General features: G+C 49.7%; 1 protein-coding gene across 8 annotated transcripts in view; it reads left to right on the top strand.

Annotated features, from left to right (window-relative positions):
- NRAP (nebulin related anchoring protein) overlaps window positions 1-12,203 on the top strand; it is a 72,995-nt gene extending 60,792 nt beyond the window's left edge. For all 8 annotated transcript variants that reach the window (XM_058671622.1, XM_058671624.1, XM_058671625.1 and 5 more), the window contains 7 exons: window positions 3,592-3,696; window positions 4,375-4,473; window positions 5,574-5,678; window positions 8,875-8,982; window positions 10,236-10,547; window positions 11,250-11,381; window positions 11,948-12,203. In XM_058671622.1, coding sequence (XP_058527605.1) covers window positions 3,592-3,696; window positions 4,375-4,473; window positions 5,574-5,678; window positions 8,875-8,982; window positions 10,236-10,547; window positions 11,250-11,381; window positions 11,948-12,052 — 966 coding nt within the window. In that variant the 3' untranslated portion in view covers window positions 12,053-12,203. The remainder of the gene's footprint in view (window positions 1-3,591; window positions 3,697-4,374; window positions 4,474-5,573; window positions 5,679-8,874; window positions 8,983-10,235; window positions 10,548-11,249; window positions 11,382-11,947) is intronic.
- The last annotated feature ends 90 nt before the right edge of the window (window positions 12,204-12,293 follow it).

The following is a 12,293-nucleotide window of genomic DNA, read 5'->3' as shown; positions in this document are numbered from 1 at the left end:
CGTGCGACCTGGGCTGTGGAAATGCCTGGTGAATACTAGCTACCTTCGTATGCTCCCAGGCACCTGAACACCCAATTCTGGCTGCCTACTCTTCTTTTGGTTGTATCAGGCAACAAATGAGGTGCTATAAACCTATAATTATCTAACTTATTTATAATTTGTAATTATCTAACTAATTTCACTAACTTAGTTACACTTTAATTATTCATCACTCTTTGCTGGAAATGACTGTCTCAGTAGAATGTGGCCTACGTGGGTTTATCTGGGCTCCACAAAGGGGATTTGGTTACTGAAGCACCTGCTCAGTTTTCCCTTCACACAGCCCTTCCACTTGCTGCTGAGCATTCCAGGGACCCACAAGAAAGGCTCAAGGCATGGCTGTCTGTTGTCCTACAGGGTCAATGGCCTGTCCTCATCTTGGGCTGAGCTAGAGGCAGAAGGGTGGGTGTGCAGCCCAGCTGGCTGGCTGTGGAAGCCATCACTTTACCTTTAGAAAAGCGTAGAGGTCAGGTGGGTACATGAGTTCAGACTTCTGGGACTTTACAGGAAACTCATTTTCTAGATGCCAGCATCAACATCCTGCCAGATCTTCATGTTACTAATTGAGGAAAAAGAGAAAACCCAACACTAACCTCAAGCTACCATGTGTGCCTCTGCTCATTCAGAAAAGAAATTTTAACAATTAAAAAATAGGAGGCATACAATCTATAAAAGGGAGTTCCTCCCATGAAATGGAAGATGGCATTCTTGTACTGACATTGTCACAACAGGATATGTATTCAATTTTTGATGGCTAAACCATTATTGTTTCAGCTTTAAATGGCCTTATTATGTCTTTTAAAACTACACATCTATTTAATTTGGGGGTGGAGGCTGGATTCCAAGGACTATGAAGAGTATGCCCCCAAATATCCAGCTGGTTCTGATAGTTGTTGTCAGAAACTCAATGTCACCTGATTTGGTTATGGCGACCCGGAAACAGAGGTTGCCTAGAGTTTTCCTCTACTGAGCCATCACTCCACTGATCAGGCCCCAGCTACAGTTGCTTTTCCTGTCTTCACCCATCTAGACCAGAAAGAAATCTTTGGGTTAGGTCATACCAGAGAAGGCCAAGAGACTCTTACCCCTGAAGGCTGAACTCTCCAAAGCTGCAGTTGCCCTCACCATGCCCAAAGCCTGCTTGGGTCCAGCACTCAGCTGTGCACCTCCTGCAGGGGCTGCAGTCCTGCAAAGCATACTCCTGGCCTATCCTGGGAACCACTCTGTCCCCACTTTTTGCATTTATGTGACCTTGGGCGGAAATCCAGTGGGCTTCAGTTTCCCCATCAGAAACACCAACATCATCATAGCTAAAATCACAGGATACTTATCTGGGCATTGGTGCCAATGAGCTTGCACAAATAATTTCATTTAATATATCAGTAGGTACTTGCATTATTCTGTGTTGACAGATGTAAAAGTATGGTACCACTAGTCTAAGTCACTTGTCCATGGCCACATACTGGTAGGGAAATGGGTTGCTGTAGAGCACGCAGCTGGCAAGGGCTGGAAGTAGGGCTCCCAGCTCTGGTCTCTGGTCTCTGGCTGGGACTCTCTGGCATCCCCAGGTGGATGGATTATGAACACAGGTGCTCTGGCTCCCGAGTCTATCCTCTGTACCGTGTCCAGTGTGAGGCGACAGCTCCCAGGTCTCCTGAGAATTGGAGCCCTCGTTTGAACTTCTTTCCAGATGGTCAGTGGATGAGAGGAAGAACTCTGTCTTTGCAGGTCTGGGGAGCCTCAGGGACTGAAGGCTGGAGCTTGGACATTTGCAGTATGGCGCCCCAGAAAGGGGGGTGCCAGGGCGCAGGTGTGAACCTAATGCTGTCGGGAGAAGAGTATGGCTGCCATCGGGGGTGGCAGCCTTCACCTGTGCATGCAGAAGGTCCTTTCTAATCTTAGAATGGTTCTTCCCGACCAGCTATGGGTAGCTGATTCGTCTTGACTCGCCTCCCCTGTCCCTTGCTTTCATCCGGAAGCCGAGGGCAGGTGTGTTGTTTTTAGGGTCTGTGTGAATAGTCAAAGCGGGGCTGGGAGCTGAGATATCAATAGACAATCCATTTATGAGAGAATCTGAGGCGCAGTCAGATCTTTGGGGAACCTGCATCTTGCTTTCTGACTTACCTGCGATCGTACTGTTCAGCTCAACAAAAGGCAAGTTGAAAGAGCGCTCCCCACTTCATCTCGCTTATGAAAGGAGCAAGGCCCGGCTGTGAAGAGGCCCTGTAGGATTATTCTCTCCAACTTAGAAATTTATCCAATTTTCTCTGTTCTTTATCAGAGTCGAAGGCAAAAGCTTTGCCGGTGTAGACTGAAAGATCGCGGTATGAAAAGCAATCTGACTGACACGGGGTTTTGAAGCCTGCTCCCGAGCCTGAGTGATGTCTCCCTTCACCAGTCGGAAAGCGGAGTGGAATTTGCACAGGGGCATTAACCGGCAGACAGTAGATCAGAAACGGACCCTCTTTGAGGCCAGCTGTGAGGGACGCTGTGAATGCTGAAATGAAAGAGAACTAAAACCGCGCAGAGGCTGATATCTGGAGTGATATTTTGCGTTACGGCAGAGCTTATATCTAAATTAGAGAAATGCCATCAACTTCGTTTAGATCCAAAGTTTAGATTTCCTTGGAGAGGTTTCTTCTACCTTTAGAGTTTCCAGAAAGAACAGAGAAGCAGCCAGGCAGCAGCCGTTTCCTCGTAGGGCATGGGGTGACAACTGGGCCAGGGGAGTGTGATTTCACCTTCTATGAGGCTGATAATCAGACCTGGTGTTGCATTAAAGTGGCACTCATTGTTTTCTCCTGCCAAGGATGCCGTGGTCTTCATCTCCTGAGCCCTTAAACGGAAAGAAGAAGCCAAGGCTTAGCCCATTTGTTTGCTGTGCAAGCAAATCATAAGGAGGAACTGGGAGAGCAACTGAGGCAGGCATCAGCTAAAAGGGTCCCCTCGCTATTCGAGGTGGTTGTGTGGTCAGTCCTGCAGTCACTGTCCCATGTCCCCTCTCCTGCCACTGCCACAGGAACAACAAGCTAATTTGAAGAGTCGTGGTCCCTGAATCTTGTCTCAGGTGTTTTTGTGAAAAGAGAAGGGTTTATTAGGATCTCCAGTTATCCCAGGGAACCTGAGTTTCATTTTGGCAAAGCGATTTGCTCTGGGCCACAGCAGATCTGATCTGATTGGTGTTCAGGCCCCCCTTCGTGCCTGGGCAGCGTGGAGACTGTGTCTGCCTAGCAGGGATCAATTTGCCTCACTGGTGGGAAGGGGTAAATAATCCTGGTGGATGCTTGGCTCCGGGCAGGTGGCTTGAATCCTGCCTGTACCCTGGCAGGGCTTTCTCGTATCATGGACATGATCTGTGATCTAATTTCTTGACAGAATGCACACATTGAAACTGTTTGACTTGCTGGTGTGCAGCATACACTCCCAGTGAAGACGTTGAGTCTTTGTGATGAAGCGCCATTACAGACACTAGCATCCATCAAGGATCTTCTAGAAATGCTCTAATCGTTTCAGGCACTGTCCTGATTGATGCCCCTGATTTTCTTCCTGCAGTGGCGCTACAAGTCAGACCTGATGAACATGAAGGGAACAGGATGGCTGGCGCTGAGATCGCCACAGATAGAGGGTGCAAAGAAGGCTGCAGAACTCATCAGCGAGGTATCACCCACCTGCTCCTGCCAGGCCCAACCAGGGCAGCCCAGCGTTTCTTGGGAAGAGGGACCCTGTTTATGGAGTGGAGACCAAGAGAGAGCACAGCTCTGAGGCGGCTGTGATCCCTGTGGTTTTCTGGGACTATTTGTTGGCAAATTCTAAGACGAAATGGGACTTGCTGCTCAGGGAATTCACTGGTAAGGAAGGGAAGGCATTGATGTAGGAGAAGGTTCTTGGTAAATAGGGTATGTATGGTTGTTTTCCTGCAGAGGAGGAAGAATCACTCACAGTGTTCCACAGCCATCTCATTTCAGATGGTGGTAGAAGTTGCACGGGACAGCTGCATTACCTGAACGTGAGGGTAGCATGACTTTCTTCGGATTCTTAGTCACAGGAACTCTTTGGACAGGATCCAAGCAGGGGTCATTGGATCTCTCTCCCCTTTATAAAATTCCATAGCATTTGCTAGTCTCTTCCTTGAAGAGGCAATGCCTGTAGAATGTGCTGGGTCAGAGGGTAACTCACATCTCTCCCTCCTCTGGATTATTAGGTGCCTACCCAGAAGTGGGACTTGTTTTTCATTCATGCCATTGGCACCTATGGCACTGAGGAGGCGGGGTGAAGCTGCACCTGGAGACATGCCTGCTGTTTTGTGTCATGGGAATCTCTGTCTTCCTCTTACAGACCACATATCGTAAAAAACCAGACAGTATCAAGTTCACCACGGTGGTTGATTCCCCAGACTTGGTTCATGCCAAAAACAGCTACCTACACTGCAATGAGGTAGGTGCTTTCTAATCACGCGTCCTAGGCCTGCACAGGGTACTGCTTGCTGCTCACTGGGCAAGGCTCAAGGATCCAGGCTCTAGAAAGATGTGCATGCATACCCTTGCCTACTGCCTAGACACTGTGGACCCGATCGTTTCATATCTTCTCACCTCCATTACTTGAATGATGCAGGGAACATGTGGAGAAGTGTGCTAGTGGTGGCCCTCTCATCAGATTAGGCAAGTTCAATTAGGGTTCCATAAAGAAAAACACAGAATACTCTAGCAGGTACCAAGAATATAGTAAGTGCCCAAGCAATGCCTTGATTGTGGTTTGATCTTGATCAATGAAAATACTCAGACTGTGGATCAGATCCCTCTGACTGGTTGATAAATAATGCTAGAAACAAGAGGTCAGTGTAACCCAACTGGCAAAGTAAGAGCAGCTACATTCAAAACTTCTTCCCCCTTTTACTCTCTGTATAGCTTAGCCTCATTTCCTCCTGCCTGTGTTCATCTTGAGATACAGGAAGTCAGATGTTTCTTTCCTGAAGTTGTCAAGGGATTCAATTCTTCACCCACAGTGACAAAGCAGCCCCGTCCTCAGAGAGTTCAAATGCTGTTGCAGGTGACTGGTTTGCGTTCACAAATGCCCAAATAGAATTTGGAGACAGATTGGATTATCATAAAATATCCTCTGCAAAAAAAAAAATTGTTTGCAACCCTTTAATAGCTGTTCTCAAAGTAGCAACCTGGGTAAAGCTTGAATTTCAAAATTCTGTCTTTCTGGGATGGGGTGGACCATGAAATGCTCAGGTTCTTGAACACGTGTCATAGCAGTTGGCGTTCAAAAGGACTTACTTGCTGCGTGTGTTAATTTTTCACAGTTAAGACGAATGCTCAGCAGAGACATCGAAGCTATGTCTCATTGCAAGTTAAAAACAAGATAAAACCACAACTCTGATCCTCAGTCACAGACTCTAAAACAGTCACATCTAGGGTGTTGGCCTCACCCTGGCCACATGGACGCCCTCCTCCTCACAGAGGGTCAGGGGAGGGATGGAGCTGTGTGTCCCCTGGGGTTCGGTGACTGCCACTCTCCCATCTCCCTTCCAGCGTCTGTACAGGTCGGGGGATGCTGAATCCTTGCACAGATACACCCTGGTTCCTGACCACCCGGATTTTGCCCGTGCCCGCCTCAATGCGCTGTACCTGAGTGATGTAAGTGAACTGGTGGGTCACATGGTGTGTGCCTAAAAATGATCTGTGCCCAAAGTGAATTTTCTTTCCAGGTCCTAGGAAGGAGGACTTGCAGCAGAGTGCACACTAGGCTGAGAGTGGACAAACTATGTAACTTGCAGCCACCTTCCTCACTGGGCGTTGGAATCTTCATTTGTAAAAGAGGAATGAGGTTGAGATTGACCAAGGTTTCTGCTAGCACTAAAAATCTGGGCTTAAGCACCTAAGACCTCAGTCATGTGCTGGGTAACCGTCGGAGGTGGACCCTGGCACCTGCTCCAGATGTTTCCCCAGACTTCTCCTCCTTAGCTACTCAACAGAGAAGAGATGCTGTTGTCTTATCTGGTGGTTTGCAAATATGCTGTTATCTGGTCTACCCTGTGCAACTGCACCTGGCTCTTTTGTGTGAGGCCCTGTGTTCTCCAACACTTCAGTGTTCCCTGGACGTGTGCCCTTTGCGTGCATAACCAAGACGCGGCCTCCTAAGCCCAGGCTTCTTGTTAGCAGGGGATGGAGGCCCCCAGTTGTAATAGAATAGGCGGCTGCTCGGCCAGCAAAGCTGTGATCCCCGGATAACAGGTAGAGAGGCGGCAGAATCAAAAGGCTCTGTCAGATCAGAATAACAGAGGCTGAGTGTGTCGGCCTGGGGCAGCGCGGGGCCTCCCAGAGCCTGGCCATTCTTCCCTCTCTGGCCTGGCCATTGTGTCCTGGGGCTCCGTGCAGATCAACAGCTGCTACCATTCACCCTGGAGGTGGCTGCCTCGCAGGGGTTGGCGAGAGGCGCCTTCTAGTTAGCGTGTGTATTAGTTTGTTGCATTTGTAAAGCCCTGTAGGATCCCACGCAGTGAATGCAATGGTGCTTTGTAAATATGAGTTATTATGATCATTTGATGTTTTGGAGGGATGCGCAAGGGATAATTTTAGAACAGCAGTTCTGGTGGGCTGACCTCCATCTGGGGAAGCAGGGCCTCCCCGCCTTGTGCGAGCTGGCACAAAGCATCCATCTTATTAATGCTCCAAGGATGGGGGAAGGCAAGGCCTCCATGGGGGCATCTATTGGAGGCCCAGGCCAGTGGAAACTGGATACAGCCAGGCGGTCTGTTGGGAGCCAGACTTAAGGAGGACAGGCACCTGGGGGCTGGTCACAAGCATGTCTTCATTCACAGAAGGGATGCCAGTTTGTAGAGTCCCAGAGCTGAAATTAGCTGCCGGGGCACGCGGGTAACTTGTGAACCCCTTTTGAAGAGTACTTCTTCGGGGGCGTGTAGAATACGCACAATTGGATCAAGTGCTCTGTGAGGAAGATGTGGAGGTAAAGTGACCTTCCTGGGCAAAGAAAGCCATTGAGATGTGTAAGGCAGCCGAAATAACTCAAAATCAAATGACGCTAATGTGTGAGGATGAGGACAAAACTGTGCCCACTGTGATAAAGAAGAGGAACACCCAGGGTTCCGAATCAAAGAGCCTATGGAATCTAAAGGCTCCCAGTGGCAAGGCAGAAACCTCAACAGAATACAAAAACTCAGGGAGGAAGAGGAAGTGATCACAATCAAGCAAATAGTATACAGGGAGAAGTCGTGGGAGAAAGGGATCCAGCACCTTGGGGAGAACCCCATTCTGGGCCACATGCTCTAGGTGGGTCAGGAGAGATGGGACAGTTAGATGCCAGTGCAGAGTGATGTTGGAGTCGGGTGTGGCGAAGTTTGCTGTCATGAACTGAGCTCAGATCTCCTGCGGGTTTTCTTCTTAGGAAGGCCCGTGTGTTCCTTACAGAGAGCAGAGAGCGTTTTGACTCCATTTACTGTGCTAATATTTGTAGGGCCACCCACACGGAAAGTGAGGCTGAAGGGATTGCTAGTTTGTCTTTACCTGAACATCATCTTTCTACAGCCTTCAGTCTTAGCTGCTAAACTCAACAGTGACTCAGGAAGCACAATCATTCTGATTCTGGGATTTTTCCACTAGGTGGTCACTCCACAGGCATGGGTTCTGCGCTTGCAAGGGCTCAGATACTGTAGGGATGTGGATTTTAGGTCAACAGGCTTGGATGTTGGAACCATAGGCAAAGGCAAAGGTGATGGAGGACTGTGGCAGAAAGAAGCAAGTTCCAGCCTGCATGCTCCAGGCTCTTTCTTGGTGGGCCCCTCTAGTTCCAGGCCCAGTGTGGGATGGGGTGAGCCACTGTGCTTTTTATCTTCCACTCCTCCTTGGCTTCATTCCCCCAACCCTGTGTGGAACAGAGCACCAGCCTTGACCTCCATTGCCAGGTGACAAAAGTAAAGTTCTTAAGGGCCTCCTGACCCGCTGTAGCTCATGGAATGAGCGAGCAACCGCTGCGGTCTGGGGCTGTCACTTTGTCATCTGTTGGTGATGTGCCTCCCCTGCTGGCTCCCTTCTCTGCGCTTGAATAAAGGAGAGCCTTCCACTGGGATCGCCAGAGGACTCCTTTCATGGAGCCATTCCCTTATCTTAAAAAAAAAAAAAAAGGGCTACAGAAGATTGTGACGCCTCTCTCGGTGATGTGGGCCTACCTGAGGACTAAGAGGATATGATTACAGACTCCCAGAGGGGGTGTGGGAACAACTTGAAAAGGGAAAAAAATGAAAGAGGAAGATATGAAACACATGGGTCAGGTACTCGGTCAGGTGCTTGACAATAAATCTAATTCAGGTGAAGGCGCTTCCCTCCGTGCAGGCTCCAGGGGTGTGTGTGAGATGCAGCGTGCCTCACAGTGACGATGTGGGACATGGCATCAAAGCCAGGCCAAGGGGTCCCCAGGAAGTCAGTGCAGCTAACACATGCAGGGCTGTCAAGCCCTGAGGGGCAGCGCTTTCCGCAGCTAGGAAGAAACTGGGTTCTGAAACTTTGAGTGTGGCATCTGGGAGCTGCACGCCCAGAATACTGCAGGTGAGAGCCAAGACAGGAAGGGATGAGGCAGGGATCTCTGCTACCCGCAGTAGGCAGCAAACAAGCCAGATGTCCAGACTGCGCACCCCACAAGGGCAAAGCCCTTCTCGGCCAGACCCAGCCACTTCAGAGCCGAGGAGTCTTCAGGATGCATGTGGGGCCATGGGCTGTGACATCCTGGGACTCCATAAGGAGAGGACTGCACAGGAACAAGCAGTGTGTGGGCAGCAGGAGTGTCCCTGCTCACTCTGCTTTTCTTTTCCCCATCCAGAAAGTCTACAGAAACTCTTGGGAGCAGATCCGAGCTGGTGGCTATGATTTCAGGCTGGATGCCATCCCGTTCCAGACAGCCCGGGCATCCAGGGAGATTGCCAGTGATGTAAGAGCTCTCTCTCTCTCTCTCTCTCCCTCTCTTTTCATCCCTCCCTCCCTCTCTCTCTGCTTCTATCACTGATAGGATTCACTCAGGGTTTGTGGAAAAGGCAAACCACAGGACCTGTTGAAGTTATTCTTCCCTCTGCCCCAGAACTGAACATGTATTTTGAAGGGAAGGAAAAAAAAACAGACCCTGTTTTCTTGGCTTTTTGCAAGCAATTTGGGATTGGGGAGAATGATACCCCTACTCCTTCTGTCTTAAGAGAGGCTCTCTTAAAAGTAATGTGTGAGCACCTTGCAGTCAATTTCCATCGATTGGATTGTCAATGTGTGATTTAGGGACTTCTTTCAGCTGACCTGCAGCGTAAGAGTATGGAAAGTGTAGTTTGGGTATTTGAGGGTTTTTCCCTTAGACTGATTTGGTTCAAATCCTGACTTGGCCACTTGGCTATTCATCTTGGGAAAGTTTCTAAAATTCTATGATGTTAGATTTCTACATTTATACAGTAGACATTGGATAGCTGTCCCCTGGAACTGATTGTAATGAGGATAAATGGTGTATGGTGTTTGGTTCACAGCTGGTGTTCAGAAAAGGTAGCCACGAATACTGATGAGAGTGGTGCCATTAACAAGAAAATCGGTCCTCACACCTTCACACAGTCACTCCTGAATGGCTTCTAGCTAGACCTTGGTGTGATGAATAAGAAAGTGAAGAGCTTGTACACAGTAAGGCCTTTAATCGTTAGTCATTGAGATATCCAAGCATGTGATTATTGTGTTGAGTGAGATAAAGGCTGGTTTGGGATGTTATTGAGTTCCCATAGTAGGCCTACATTGTTCTCTAGTAGGTTGGGTATTTAAAAATCAAAAGCAAAATGAAACAAATCCCTCACTAGATTGAAGAGCATTGCACTACAGCCTTCAAAGCTATGGGACATTAACCACAGCAGCCACAGTGCCAGCAGCTCCCACTTGGTGGGCACGAGGCCCAGCCCCATCTCGGGAGATCCTGCCTGTGTTCCATGGGGTAGAGATTCATGACCCCATCTCTCACACAGGAAACCTGAGGCTCAGAGAGACCCATTAACTGACCCAAGTCACACGCCTGGGTCTACCTGAATCCAGATGGTATGCCTCTGATCCACTGATGAGCTTCCTGGCAGGAGTCCCATAGGAGATGCCTTCTCCAGGGAGACTGGCCTAGGGGCAGGGAGGACTTGGGCTCTTGTGACCCCTCTCTGCTCCTCTGACTTCCAGTTCCGGTACAAAGAGGCCTTCTTGCGGGACCGGGGCTTGCACATTGGGTACCGCAGCGTCCATGATGACCCAAGGACGAAGCATTTCCTCTATGCTGGCAGAATTCAGAGTGACAATGAATACAAGAAGGACTTCGCCCAGAGTCGGTTCCAGTTCCACAGCCGTGCAGACCAGCCAGGCTTTCTGCAGGCCAAGAGAAGCCAACTCCTGGCCAGCGATGTGCGTTACAGACAGCCCCTGCCCCAGCCCACAAGTGACCCAGAGCAGCTGGGCCTGAAGCATGCGCAGAGGGCCCACCAACTACAGAGCGATGTGAGCAGCCTTGCCTTGCCTCCCCACCCTGAGGCCTGTCCTTGGTGTTTCTTCCAAAGAGCTGGCTCTACTCTTGTTCCAGGGAACCTTCTTTGGGGAGCTGGGCTGAGGCAAAATCTATGCCATGTAATTCTTCAGCAGCAGGAGGACTAACAACAGTCACCACCATTTCTGAAATCACTGCTGGGGTGTCAGGATTTGTGTCAAATGCTTGCCAAATCTCCTGTCCTGTGGGCTTTGCTATAACCTCAGTACAGCCCCATTTCACAGATGAGACACGTGAGGTTCAGAGAAGTTACCTTAATATCACCCAGCAGATAAGTGGCAGACCTGGGAAGTGAACTCCCTTTGGTTTAATGTGAGAGCCCCCAAGGGGTCATCTCTGTACTTTCTCTGGAAAGAAACTGAATGCTATGGAAGGGAAGGGACTCCCCATAGGCATAGAGTGAATTCAGGCAGGAGCTCCAACTTGGCTCCTCTCCTGGGAAGGGAAGATTGAGGGACAGTAGTAACAGGCTGGCCCAGCCCATGGCCCACGGGATCCTGCATGCCAGGGATGTTCTGCGTTACAGAGATCTGTTCCTTCATCTTAGCCTCAGTGACAATATGGTTCTCACGTTGGATCTTTCTAACCCTACCCACTCGGCGGCCAAATCACCCCAAATCCTGGTGACATATTCTTGCTTCCCTCCTTTCCCCAAGGTCAAGTACAAATCAGACTTGAACCTGACCAGAGGTGTTGGCTGGACCCCTCCTGGCTCCTACAAAGTGGAAATGGCTCGACGGGCTGCAGAACTGGCCAATGCAAGGAACCTGGGTCTCCGGGGGGCTTATGTGAGTAGCAAGCTGTAAACCTCCCCTACCCCTGCCCCACTTGCCAGACCCTGGGGAAAAGACAAACTTCATTGTTTCTTATCAAAGTTTATTTTTGGCCAAAGATCAGCCTCTCTAAAGTGTCAGATGCAGCTGGAGCAAGGCGCCTGATTTCATGGGTCTGAGCTGGCCAGGCAGATGACACGTGGGTTAAACTTCCTGCGGGGTTTTCTCTGAAGTCACGGCCATTAGTTCTGTAGAAGCAAACCTACTGGGGCGACATCAATCCCGGGCCAGGGCAGCCCAGGCTATGCTGGCTGCCTGCTCACTACATTAGTGGAAAGGGTCAGGGACGTGCTGGCTACAAGAGTTCTGCATTTTGCATGCTGGTTTTTTTTCTGAAAAGACACCACAGCTACAGGAGAGACTGGCTTTACTGCTTTTTCGTTCTTGTTTTGAGGAGTCTCTTCCTTGGGAGAGGGTGGGAAGATGAATGAGCTCCATGCTCCCCAGGGTACCTTAGCACCCGCTGCGGGGATAGGATGGGAGCTATGTGTTAAGTCTGGGCCCATGTTTGATTTCTGCAGGGAGGGCCAGAGGCCATGGAGGCTGGAAACGATCTCAGAGGGGAGGTGAACCCAGACGCCACCGAAATCCTGCATGTCAAAAGGAAGAAGGCTCTGCTGTTGTGACCAAGCAGTGCCCGTGCCAGTTCTTAAGGGATTAGTTGGAAGAGGGAGGAGCCACACTTTAAACTAGACTTCTCCTTGTGGATGAGCCATCACAATGGCACACTCACCCATCTCCAGCTCTGTGTTCATTAAAACAACAACTCTGAAAGTATCTGGATGCTGTTGTCTTTTTAGTCCCCTCTCAAGGACCTGGCTGGTCCTATTGAGTACCGTGTCAGGGATAAGGAGTTAAGTGACCGGG

Source organism: Ochotona princeps, chromosome 13 (genome assembly GCF_030435755.1).
Source record: "Ochotona princeps isolate mOchPri1 chromosome 13, mOchPri1.hap1, whole genome shotgun sequence".
NCBI classification, from domain to species: domain Eukaryota; kingdom Metazoa; phylum Chordata; class Mammalia; order Lagomorpha; family Ochotonidae; genus Ochotona; species Ochotona princeps.
Note: the sequence above shows the minus strand (reverse complement) of the source record. Positions and strands in the feature narration are given on the sequence as shown.